Genomic DNA, 12,808 nt, shown 5'->3' on the forward strand with positions numbered 1-12,808 from the left:
CGGAGAGTGGGAACTGTCTGGGGAGGTGATGTGGCTCCTGACTCGTCAGGGCACTCCCCACCGACTAGATCTGATGGCAATTCAGCTGAACGCAAAGGCCGCTCGTTTCTTCAGTTGCAGGAAGGAGCACGGGACAGAATGAGTAGATGCCTTGGTCCTCCCGTGGCCTTGTGACGTGCTTCTCTGTGGACTACGAAGAAAAAAAAATAGAGAACAAACCAAGATACAGAAGGTCTATATCAGTACTTTTTTTTTTTTTTTATATATATGTATATCGTTCAGTTTATTTTTCATATAAGTTCAATTGGTCTAGTCATTGGCTGCTAAATTGCTTCATTCTGCTTTGATATTGAGTATACTGAAGGATCGCAGGTGGCACACCGGGTTATCAGGGGGTGCCTTTCAGCTTTTTTTTCTGACTCCATCTGCTGGAAGGGAGGCATAACCCAGCAGTCTGGACTGATCCGTGGTACTACAGGAACGAAAGCTAGCAGGTAAAAACCAATTTTCCTTTAGAACCTATAAGGTATTAGGCCTATTGTAAAATGTCTTGGATGTGGGCTTGGCCCTCGAAAGCCATGAGTAGCTGGAATTATAGTATAGTAATCCTTTTTTTCGCCTGTGCAGGCACAACCGAAGCTGCTACTCCCAGGTTCCTCTCCTTCCAGCCTTGGTGACTATGCCACCTCTTTTTTGTGCCCACATAACACGACTTCCTCAGTTTTGTTAGGAACTGGGGAACCTTTTGGGGAAGGGGGAGTCTCTTCCGAAGGGATGGGCTGCACCTTAACCAGGGTGGAACCAGACTGCTGGCGCTAACCTTTAAAAAGGGGAGAGAGCAGTTTTAAACTAGAACAAAGGGAAAAGCAGACAGTCACTCAGCAGTGCATGGTTCGGAGAGAGGTATCTTTAAAGGATACTAAAGATGCATTAGAATTAGGGCATCCCGACAGTGAGGTTTCAATAATAAGAAAAGTCATGGGATAGGTGGCGATGTCCTTTCATGGATTACAAACTGGCTAAAAGACAGGAAACAGAGAGTAGGATTAAATGGACAATTTTCTCAGTGGAAGGGAGTGGGCAGTGGAGTGCCTCTGGGATCTGTATTGGGACCCTTACTTTTCAATATATTTATAAATAATCTGTAAAGAAATATGACAAGTGAGGTAATCAAATTTGCGACCGATACAAAGTTATTCAGAGTAGTTAAATCACAAGCGGATTGTGATACATTACAGGAGGACCTTGCAAGCCTGGAAGATTGGGCATCCAAATGGCAGATGAAATTTAATGTGGACAAGTGCAAGGTGTTGCACACAGGGAAAAATAACCCTGGCTGTAGTTACACGATGTTTGGTTCCATATGAGGATCTACCACCCAGGAAAAAGATCTAGGCATCATAGTGGATAATACTTTAAAATAGTTGGCTCAGTGTGCAAAGCAAACAGTGGGAATTATTAGGAAGGGAATGATTAAAACGGAAAATGTCATAATGTCTCTGTATCGCTCCATGGTGAGACCGCACCTTGAATACAGTGTACAATTCTGGTCGCTGTATCTCAGATATAGTTGCGATGGAGAAGGTACAGAGAAGGGCAACCAAAATGATGAAGGGGATGGAATAGCTCCCCTATGAGGAAAGGCTGAAAGGTTAGGGTTGTTCAGCTTGGAGAAGAGACGGCTGAGGGGGATATGATAGAGGTTTTTAACGAGTAGATGTGAATCAGTTATTTACACTTTCGGATAATAGAAGGACTAGGGAGCATTCCATCAAGTTAGCAAGTAGCACTTTTAAAGCTAATCGGAGAAAATGTTTTTCACTCAACGCACAATTGAGCTCTGGAATTTGTTGCCAAAGGATGTGGTTAGTGCAGTTAGTGTAGCCGGGTTCAAAAAAGGTTTAGATAAGTTCTTGGAAGAGAAGTCCATTAATGGCTATTAATCAAGTTTACTTAGGGAATAGCCACCGCTATTAATTGCATCAGTAGCGTGGGATCTTCTTAGTGTTTGGGTACTTGCCAGGTTCTTGTGGCCTGGTTTGGCCTCTGTTGGAAACAGGATGCTGGGCTTGATGGACCCTTGGTCTGACCCAGCATGGCAGTTTCTTATGTTTTTAGTTCAGATCATGACAGTATCCCTCCTCACCCTCCCCAAAGTAAGGCCCATCTGCGGTCGGGATGCTCTTCTCCCCCTGTTGTCACTGATACCAGCTCACTAGTGCATATGACATCCAACAGCAGAATCCATTAGTTCCTCAATTCCTTGAGCCTTATTCTTTTCCTGCTACCCATTGAATCCCTCCTTTTATTTATTTTTTATTTTTTTGGCTCGGGTCCTAACCACCTTCTGCAGGCAGAGTTTAGAGCCCAGCAGGGAAGGTGGCAGTACATCTGAATGCTGTCTGTGCACACTGGCTGGGCCTACTGTAATATCTTTTGACCTTGGAGAAAAATAGACTGAGATTAGATACCACCTGTGACATATTAAACGTGATACAGGCCACGCAGTTCTCATGGAATTTAGAAAAGAGCTACTTAACTGCTATGCAAAGAATTAATGGGATATTCTGGGATAAAAAAATTCCCTAGTAGTGGCAGGCCACTTAGCATTTGAAGTGTGTTATTGCCATTTTAAATACCATGCACATACAAAGACTGGATTGCAAAACAGCTGCTTTCATATTTAAATCGGGATTTTTTTCCAGTGAGCGGCTGCCATGTCATACCTTGCCATGCTGCTGCTTGTAGGAATTCTTTCTTCAGAGGTACTTCTGTTGAAGAAATTGATTTGCCCAGTTAGTGGAGCTCTTACGTTTACATGGGATCTACCATAAAGGTAAAATTCAGAGGGAGAAAGGCTCTTAGTCTCTCTAAGAACGTAGAAGGAAAAAACCTAAGTCCTAGAAGATTTGTGTTCTATCTTTGACTTTTTTTTTTCCATCCCACCAATAATTCCAGGTGCTGACAGGATGTCTTCATTTGGTGACTTTATTGCGCTGTCAGATGTATGTGATCTTCCAACTGCAAAAATTATCTCTAGGGAGGTGAGTAAGGGTGGGAGAAGGCTGTAGGTAGACCCTCCACTAACCTTCAGATGGAATGACATTGGGTATCTTCAATCAGGCCTGCTAGACTTTCTCACATCTCCTCTTTTTTTCTGTGGCACAAAATCCAAAAACAGACCAGAGTCGTAGGAGACCTGCAACAGGTTTCTAAAATGTATTTAGACTTGGATTTATAATGCCACTGTTGAAATACCACTTTGATCTTCCCTGATTGGATTATTTATCTAGTAAATCTGCCAAAACTGTATCCCATAAAATTCATGCTGAAACCAGCTAACTCTGACTAACGGCGAGAATGGAATTAGCTTGTTGGAAACAGGACCAGGTACCCACCATAGCTACAGTGTTATGACGGCTAGACACTGTCTGATATTTGAACAAACTTACCGCCGTCAGACAGAAACAAACAGCCAAATTTGACCTTCGATGGCACTGTTGGCTTGCTTGGAGGGACAGATCACATAATTTATAGGGCGGATGTACGTATACATTGTGAGTGACAGCTTTGATAGGTATCAGACCCATGTTGAGGCAGAGATGGGCGGTAGCCCAGATTTGTAGGATGGGGAGGGGAGGGGGAATTAAAAATCAGACAAATTCGACAGAGGTTTGTTTTTGAAGGTTTATTGTTATCTGTTGTCAGCCACTAAAGTATTAAAAGTACTAGACCTCTAGCTGAGCCATTATTGGACTCTGACTCTCCCAGGTTAAAGCACCTCTAAGCTTGTAACCGTACGCTTATGGTATCACTGGTTTATCTCCGGCCTTACCTTCCTTCCAGCTTGCTTGCAAGCTTCCAAGTTCTCTCCCCCTGTTGATTGTAACTTTGACTTATTCCTACCTATTGTTTATCTTTCGCTCACTTGAATTTGTTACTCCTTTTTATACCCTTGTTAAATGTAAACCGATCCGATATGGTTATTCACTATGAAGGTCGGTATAAAAAACTGTTAAATAAATAAATAAAATAGGGGGCGCGCTGACGTCACCGGCGTGAATGGCCGCTTAAACTGAGAGCTCCCGGCTTTAATTTATTGCACTCGCCGAAACCCACATCTTTTCCGCCCGAATCCCCGTCTGGAACACCGGAGCGCATCGCGTGCAGACCCGAGATGGCGAATCTGAAGTCGGGCTGCGATTTAACGCGTTTTACATATGCGAAATCGGGGGGGGAAGACAGGAACGCCGAGGCACGCGAGACTGCAGGCCCTAGCCCAGAAACGGCGGCGGCACATCCAGCTCCGGCAGCGATTGCGGACCTGCCATCGCGGGATGAGATGAGGGAGTGGTTTGTAGACTTACGGGCAGACATGAAGCAGCATAAGGCCGACCTGCTGTTGCATATGGAGGAGCTCCGGGAAGACCTCGCAGCGCTTGGTAGGCGCGTGGACGACGTGGAAACAAAGGTAGAAGGCCATGATGATTTGCTCCATAAAATGGCCGACGAGCTCCAAGACAGTTTAAAGGCACAGGCACTGATGGCTGATAAGATGGAGGACCTTGAAAACCGGTCCCGCCGCAATAATCTTCGTATCAAAGGGGTGCCTGAGCTGGACTGCTATAACAATTGTGAAGACGTGGTAACAAAGATTTTTCAATTTCTTCTGAATGCGGAGGAGTCAGAGGGAGAGCGGGCCGTGGGGGGTCCCAGCTTCCACATTGAGCGGGCTCACAGGACCCTGGGGCCCAAGAAGTCAGAAAAACCCCGGGATATTTTAGTGTGCATGCAAACATACAAGGCAAAGGAGTTGCTGTATGAATGTGCCCGCAAACAGCGTGAATGGGTTTGGGAAGGCCACAGGATCAGCATTTTTAATGATCTTGCGGCCTCCACGCTGCGCAAACGTTTTGAATTCCGACCCATAACCAGCACGCTGCGAGAACGGAACCTTAGATATCGCTGGACTTTTCCTTTTGGCCTTCAATTCGAATCCCAGGGGAGTTCTTTTCGAATCCGCACCCTAGAAGAGGCGTCCGAGGCATTCACTCGGGCTCAGTTGCCTCCACCTATAGTGGCTTCCACCACTGAGACCCGAGCGTCTAATGCCCCGAAGACACCGAGATGGCAACGGGTTGGTAACAAACGCCGTCTGGAACGCCAGGGACGGACACCGCCACGGGCGCGGGCGGCCCCTTTCACAGGTCCCACGGGATGAAAGGACTGGTGGACTATCTTGTCTTGCCGGACGTCAGAGTTGTGCACAACTCTATCTTGTTTCTGGTTTCAGGGCTGTTAATGCTGTTATTGCTCTGTATGGGTTTTGGCTGAGTTTATGAGGGGATTTACTGATTTAAGGGCCGGGGGCACGGCTCTTCGCGCTGGTTACTATGACCCCCGGTTTCGGAGTTATCCCAATGGAGGATATAGTGGGAAATGGAGGGCGGGGGGTGGGGGGTTGTTCATCCATGTGCTCAAGGGATTTTGTTGGGGATTTTCAGTTTGCTAAGAGGGCCTGGAATGGAGATCAGGACTTGTCCCCACAGAGTGGTATATACCGATCACTTAGGTATCATCTATGGCTTTGAAGGTATGGTCCCTGAATGTAAAGGGACTAAATACACCTATGAAAAGGCAACACCTTCTTAGGGACTTAAGGCGACACCATGTTGACATAGCATTCATTCAGGAGACTCACACTAGGAAGCATCATGAACACTTATTGCACTTTGTCGGTTACCCCCATGGTTATTTTGCTGCTAGCTCCCCTACTTCTAAATATGCGGGGGTGGGTATCCTCGTGGCCCAATCTGTCATTTTCGAATACCAGTCACATGTGGCTGACCCAGCGGGCCGTTATGTGCTCTTGAAAGTACGGTTGGATGGGCGCTTGTATACTCTAGCGTGCGTTTATGCCCCCAATGTAGACCAGCACCTCTTTTTTGCAGAGTTGGAGGAAGTGCTGTCTACCTTTGCGGAGGGACTACTGATATGGGGAGGGGACCATAATGTGGTACGGAACCCTAGGGTGGACTCCTCACACCCCAGAAAAGCGGGGAGCTGGAAAGCTACCTCCTCTTTGAAGACTTTAATGCATGACTGGAGTCTTGTTGATATCTGGCGACAGAGGAACCCTACTTCTAGAACTTACACCTTTTACTCTAACCCTCATAACACTTATTCTCGTTTAGATTTTATGCTAGTGGATAAGGGGGTTCAGAACCAGGTGCTGGACACTGGTATAGGAAATATCACATGGTCAGATCATGCCCCGGTGTGGTTCACCATTGGTTTACTAGACCCTGACCCAGGGCGTTGTTTCTGGCGCCTCCGGGATGAAATTCTCCGCGACCCTACCCATGGGGCTCAGTTGGCAGATCACCTGCGAGCCTATTTGACTTTGAATAAGGGGACAGTGCGTGATGCGGGGATTCTTTGGGAGGGCTCCAAGGCGGTTATGAGAGGGCATTTGATCGCACTTTCCTCTGCTTTAAAGAAACAGAGGGAAGCGAAGCGTGCAGCGCTCCTGGCTGATATAGCATTGTTAACGCGGGAACACTCCCACCTCCAGACTCGAGCCACGCTGGCTCGCTTACGGCTTAAACGCATTGAATTGCAAACCCTGGACGCAGAACAAATAACGCATGCTATGTTGCGGGCCAAGCAACGTTATTATGAGGGTAATAATAAGGCGGGGCGGTTTTTGGCAAGATTACTGAAGCAACGCATTTACTCGAACATTATCGCAAAACTTAGGGATAAGCAGGGAACCATGTTGACAGCGGCTAAAGATATCCGTCGCTGTTTCACCCAGTTTTATGCTCAGTTATATACGGCAGACTCTAATATCTCCACGGAGCAGGTTGATTACTACCTGGAGACGGTGTCACTCCCTCCTTAACTAAATCGCAGCAAGCCTATTTAGAGTCTCCCATTCAGGATATCGAGATACAGGCGGCTATTCAGGATCTTAAAGCCGGTAAAGCGCCGGGCCTAGACGGTTTTTCTGGGGGTTATTATAAAAAGTTTAGCGCCCAATTAGCGGGCCCCTTGACTGACTATTTTAATGGGCTGCGGGAGGGGGCTCGGCTACCACTTCACTCCAACGTAGCGGGTATAACAGTCATACCAAAACCCGGTAAGGATCCAACACAATGTGGATCGTACAGACCTATTTCCCTGCTTAACGTAGATCTAAAAATTTTGGCTAAAGTATTGGCTGCACGGCTCAATACAGTCCTCCCCTTGTTAGTACATAATGACCAAGTTGGTTTCATACCCCGTAGGATGGCTGTTGACAATGTGCGCAAGGTGATCGATGCGATCTGGTGGGCCAGGACGGCGAAAGTCCCTATGGTGCTAATGGCCATTGACGCCGAAAAGGCTTTTGACTTGGTCCATTGGGACTTCCTGTTTGCCGTTTTGGAAAAAATGTCATTTGGCCCGAGTTTCTTAAGCTGGATTCGATGCCTCTATCAGGACCCGGGGGCGCGAATTAAGGTTAATGGGCGGTATGGGGATCCTTTCCCAGTCAACCGAGGGACACGCCAGGGATGCCCTCTATCACCCCTGCTGTTTGCGTTATTTTTAGAACCATTGGCGACCAGGATTCGCGGATCTGGCTCTGTTTTAGGCGTTCCCATGAAGCCCAATCCCATGAAACTTTCCCTCTTTGCGGATGATATTCTCCTCACCCTCACCCACCCTTTGACCTCCGTTGCCGGTGTAACGGAGGAACTGCAAGAATTTAGTAAGGTGTCTGGGTTTAAAGTTAACATGGACAAAACGGAAATCTTAAATATTTCCGCTGAGCCTGAAGTCATGAATGCTTTGGTGCGCCTCCATCCCTTTAAAATAGCCCATAAGGTGTTAAAATACTTAGGTGTCCATATCGGAGCGAATTACCACGAGCTTTTTCGCCTCAATTATATACCACTGTTGCATCGGATTCGACAGGATCTCCATCTCTGGGACAGGGGGCAATACTCATGGCTGGGGAGGGTGGCCATTATCAAAATGAATGTTATTCCTCGTTTTCTGTATTTTTTCCAGACCATTCCAATATACATTCCTTCGGCTGTGCTACGCTCCTGGCAGAAAATATTGTTTGATTTCATTTGGCGTCGGCGCCCGCCCAGGGTGTCGAGGCGCCTACTATACCAATCTCGCGACCGAGGGGGTCTCGGTGTTCCAAACCTATTATGGTTGTATGCCGCAGCACAATTGAAGGCGATACCTGATGCCCATAGTCGTCGCTCGCCAAAGCAATGGGCTGCTTTTGAGGAGCAGGTTCTTGGAGGCATGCCACTGACTGACCTAATTTGGCAGCCGCGAAGCACTTGGTTACCGACGGGAGTCAAGACGGGGGCTCTTGAGGCTATGCTCCGTCTTTGGGATCGCTGGAAAGTGAAACTGGCAGGAGATCGCTATTATTTTCATACCACTGGACTTTATCATCATTTGCAATTTCCAGCTGGTCGTCAGCATGGGGCTTTCCGGGCATGGAGGAGGAAAGGGATCACACGCATTGAACACTTGCTTAAAGGAGAGACTTTGATGTCGTGGGCTGAGCTTCAGGCTCTTTATCATTTGCCCGCAACAGACTTCTTAGCGGGCAGTCAAATGCTCCACTTCCTTAGGTCACCCAGAATGATGGACTCTATTCATCGGGGCAAGTCTCAATTTGAAAAACTATGTGCGGAGGTTGACAGAACTAAGGGAATGATCTCCAAACTCTACGCACTCCTTGCTATGTCTGCCGAGGCTCCCTTCCCACATATGGGTGCCTGGGAACAGGACCTCGGTTTGACGTTCTCTAACAAAGACTGGCATTATATATATACCCAGGCCCGTCGGTGCTCCGTGTCGGCTCTCTACCAGGAAAATTGCTACAAAATGATCACCCGCTGGTACCTTACCCCTCATCTTCTGCACCGAAGGTACCCCCACCTGGACGATCAATGCTGGCGGGGATGTGGCCATACAGGGACCTTTTTTCACATCTGGTGGCAATGCCCGCAAGTGACGGGCCTTTGGTTAGCGGTCGCAGGCTGGTTGGAAAGCATTTTGGGTGTTTCTGGACTGTATAAGGCACGCTTTATGCTTCTCCACCATCCTCCTCTTACTCTCCGTAAGAATCACAGACTCTTGTGCCAACAAGTCTTCATTGCAACTAGATTGTCAATTGCACAAGTTTGGAAACAAGCGGCGGTCCCCCCCTTGTCGGTGGTTCAACATAAAGTTCACCTTTCTTGTAAGCTCGCGGCCATCACGGCAGATCTCCATGCGGACGTTTTCAAGTTTGGAGATGTCTGGTCCCCCTATTTGCATTGGGAACGACAACAAACACTGTCTCAGCCTGAGTAATAGACTGCGGATCACCGGTTCTTTTCGCAGGATCTGGAGTGTTTTTCCATTTTTTCATTTTTGATGTTGGAGGCACCCCTTTCTTGCTTTGCCACTGATAATGGACCTGTTGCACTCTGTTAGTTTCCTGAGCACATGGATGCAGGGAGGGTGGGAAGGGAGGGGAAGGGGGAGGGTATCCTGGAATGAAGGGCATGTGGCATAGAATGTATGTTCTTTATATCCTGACGTTGAGCCTTGTCATGCTGCCTGTTTAGTACTTTTTTGAACGCTTAATAAAATTATAAGTAAAAAATAAATAAATAAATAAATAAAATAACACCATATTTTAGCAAGGACCACTATGCTGGCAACTACTTGGCATGTTTCTCATAATTGCCTTATGTTAGTCCATTTAATGTCCTCCTCAGTTCAAAAGTCTTAGTTCTTTTTAAATATTTTTCACCTTGGCTAATAAAAACCACCACCACAAGAGACTTTTCTCATATAAACAGTGTACTTATCCCATCGTGGATCCTTGTTTTGATTCCCTGGTACTCTGCATCAGGGAGCATTTTAAAGATGGGGTCGATCTCCAGGTATCTCTGTGCATTTTACTCTTTAGCACAACTGCATGCAGATCACAACAGTGTATGAGTACTCTACCCACACTCAGGCACCAATCAGATTAAAACATTGGTATGGAATCCATAATCCACAGCTGTTCATTGGTAAATACGCTGTCTCGCTGCTGCTACACCAAGCTATACCACTCAACTTCAGTATTCATTTCTTCTCACTGTACAGTCTGTAGGGTGAATATCCAGTACTTATTTATTTATTTAAATTCTTTTAATATACCGATGCTCAAGACCAGGTCTTATCGTACCGGTTTACAGTAAACTAGGGGTAACCAGTTAACAGAGCAAACAACAACAAAAAGTTACATTATAACAGGGAATGTAGAACTAGGCTGTTAGAATTTGTTTAACCTATTTTTTCTCTAACAGACTTTGTTTAACTTAACTTTTAAAATTTAACTGGAGAGAAGGGCAAAAGGAGGAGAGGGTGCTTACAGGATAAGAATTATGTACAAATTTACCTAGTATATATGAAATTAAGCAAATTTACATAGTGTATATGAAATTAAGCAAATTATAAGACAGTACTGAGCCCAGTAAATCAACCATGATTAAACAGCCCTCTTTCCATGCTGGTTCAATGCACTTGACACTTCAGCGTAAATTCTCAAATGTATGTCCCATGTCCAATAGCACAGAACCATCAAAATCTGTGTCTTAGTTACCATTGTTCACTCATAGGGTGTCTTAACTTGCTCCTTCATCCATCCCACGTAGACTTGATACACAGATTCTAATTTAGACCATGTAGATAAAAAGCATTATGAGTTTATATTTGAAATGTGTGTTTTTTTTGACTCCCAGGACAAGCAGGATGGTAGTCCTCACATGTGGGTGACGTCACTGGATGGAGCCCTGTCATGGAAAACTTTTCTGTCAAAGTTTCTAGAAAGCTTTGACTGACACTGGCACATTGAGTGTACTGAGCATGCCCAGCATGCCATTATTCCTGTGACCACAGGGGTCTCCCTTCAGTCCTCTTTTTCTGCGCCGCAGTTAGCGTCACTTTCAGGAGCTCTGTGAAATTTCTCACAACTTTTCCTCGTGGAAACACTTGACGTTTTAATTCACAAATAATTTTTCCCTAGACGTGTCTCCCTTCGCATACATTTCATCGACGCTTGGTGAGTACTATGCCCTGTATTTCGGTCGGTTTCTGTCACCTCACTGTTTCCCCCAGCTTACCAACCGAACTATGGCCTTCTCTCTCCCTATGTTTTCACCCTCTGTCAGCCCCACAATACCTGTGAGTGTCCTTCCTGCGATCCTCTTCTGGGTTCTTCGGGGCTAGAGGGATAGGGACGTCATGGTTACCGTTGCTGCCAGGGCTGCTGTCCATGCCATCGATACCCTCATCAATTCTATCGGGCCTCTATTTCCTTCGATACCCTCATCCATACCGTCGATGCCATCCATACCTGCATCAGTTTCGTCGATGCCATTGTCGATCTTACCCATGCCATTGATACCTTCGTCTATTCAGTCGATGCAGCCATCTATGGCCATCCATTTCATCGATGCCACATCGATTCCATTGATCCCTTCATTGATGTTATCAGTGCTTCACCCATGCCATCGATGCCACTTCAATGCCGCCATCGATACAGTCGCTCCTACTGAAGCACCTAATAAATACCCTCGACTAAACAATAAATGCTCTATACTCTGTGTTCTAAACCAGAGCACCATGTACTAGGACGATAAACAGTACCAGGAGCAGTACTGGCACGGTGACAGTCCATCAGCAAGGGCATCTTTCTCAGCGCTGGGGAATGTCCGGGCCGAGCACCGTACGAATCCTCTTACTCTGTGCTGGAGAATGACCGGGCCCAGTGCAGAGGGATACAGCTAGCACCGAAGTGGATTCCACGTTCGGTGTCTTCATTTATACCGCACCAGCATCAATGTCCATTGAGCCAGAACGAGCCCAGCTACACGGGTACAGAGGAGTCCTGTGCTCCTCTGTACCCGAGGCGTTCCCCACAGACATCACTGCTGGGTACTGAGCCACCACAAATTAATGTGGAAGTGCCAGTAATGCCTAGCCTGTCTCCTCTGTAGCTGCACTACCATACCAGCTTACAGAGTTGAGTCGACCATTTATGTCCTTCAGGCTGTCCTCACTGCCTCCCGAAACCTACTAACATCGGAGCCATCGATATTCGCATCAGCGTGACACTGCCTCGTTGTGACATCTATCAGCGATAGGCACTTACTTCTGCTTCAGCACCGATCCCGTCGAGACCTGGTCACTAAAATAAGCCAGATATTCTTGAAAAGTTCTAGGTCATCATATCATCCAGGGACCTTGTGTGTCGCATATTGCTATTTACCAGCCATGTTTGACAACACCAAGGGAACCTCTCTGCCAGCAACACGGGATTGCTTCGAGACATCGTCCTGTTGCCAGTAACGGGACTCTGTACCCTGGCTTCCAACCTCTGATTTTTGGCCTGAAGTCCAAGATAAACTAGCTGATCTGCCATGCAAAACGTCCAGCAGACAGTGCTTCAATGGCAAGCCCACCGCGAAACTGGCGACAGCTCTCTATGTTTCTTGCACAGCAGGGAGAAACGCTAGAAAGACCTCTTTCTGCTCATCCTCTTGTCTGAGACAAACGGTCAGACAGGTTCCTAGATTCTTCAACCTTGCCAGGCAACAAAGCAGCCATCCAACTGAGCACCAGGGCTCGGGGCACCGTTCCCTGGGCGCGACAAGGCGGAGGATTTTAATCCTATTTCCTTCTTTCAACGGAAAGCAGGCGATCTCCGCCCATCCTGCACCTCAGTAATCTCACCATTTTTCATCAAAAAGAAACA

General features: G+C 46.7%; 1 protein-coding gene across 1 annotated transcript in view; it reads left to right on the plus strand.

Annotated features, from left to right (window-relative positions):
- Positions 1 to 12,808, plus strand: part of LOC115094435 (bifunctional purine biosynthesis protein PURH-like) — a 113,179-nt gene that overhangs the window by 59,298 nt on the left and 41,073 nt on the right. The window contains exon 10 of the mRNA XM_029607488.1: positions 2,959 to 3,044. Within this exon, the coding sequence (XP_029463348.1) occupies positions 2,959 to 3,044 (86 nt within the window). The remainder of the gene's footprint in view (positions 1 to 2,958; positions 3,045 to 12,808) is intronic.

Source organism: Rhinatrema bivittatum, chromosome 6, assembly GCF_901001135.1.
Source record: "Rhinatrema bivittatum chromosome 6, aRhiBiv1.1, whole genome shotgun sequence".
NCBI classification, from domain to species: Eukaryota; Metazoa; Chordata; class Amphibia; order Gymnophiona; family Rhinatrematidae; genus Rhinatrema; species Rhinatrema bivittatum.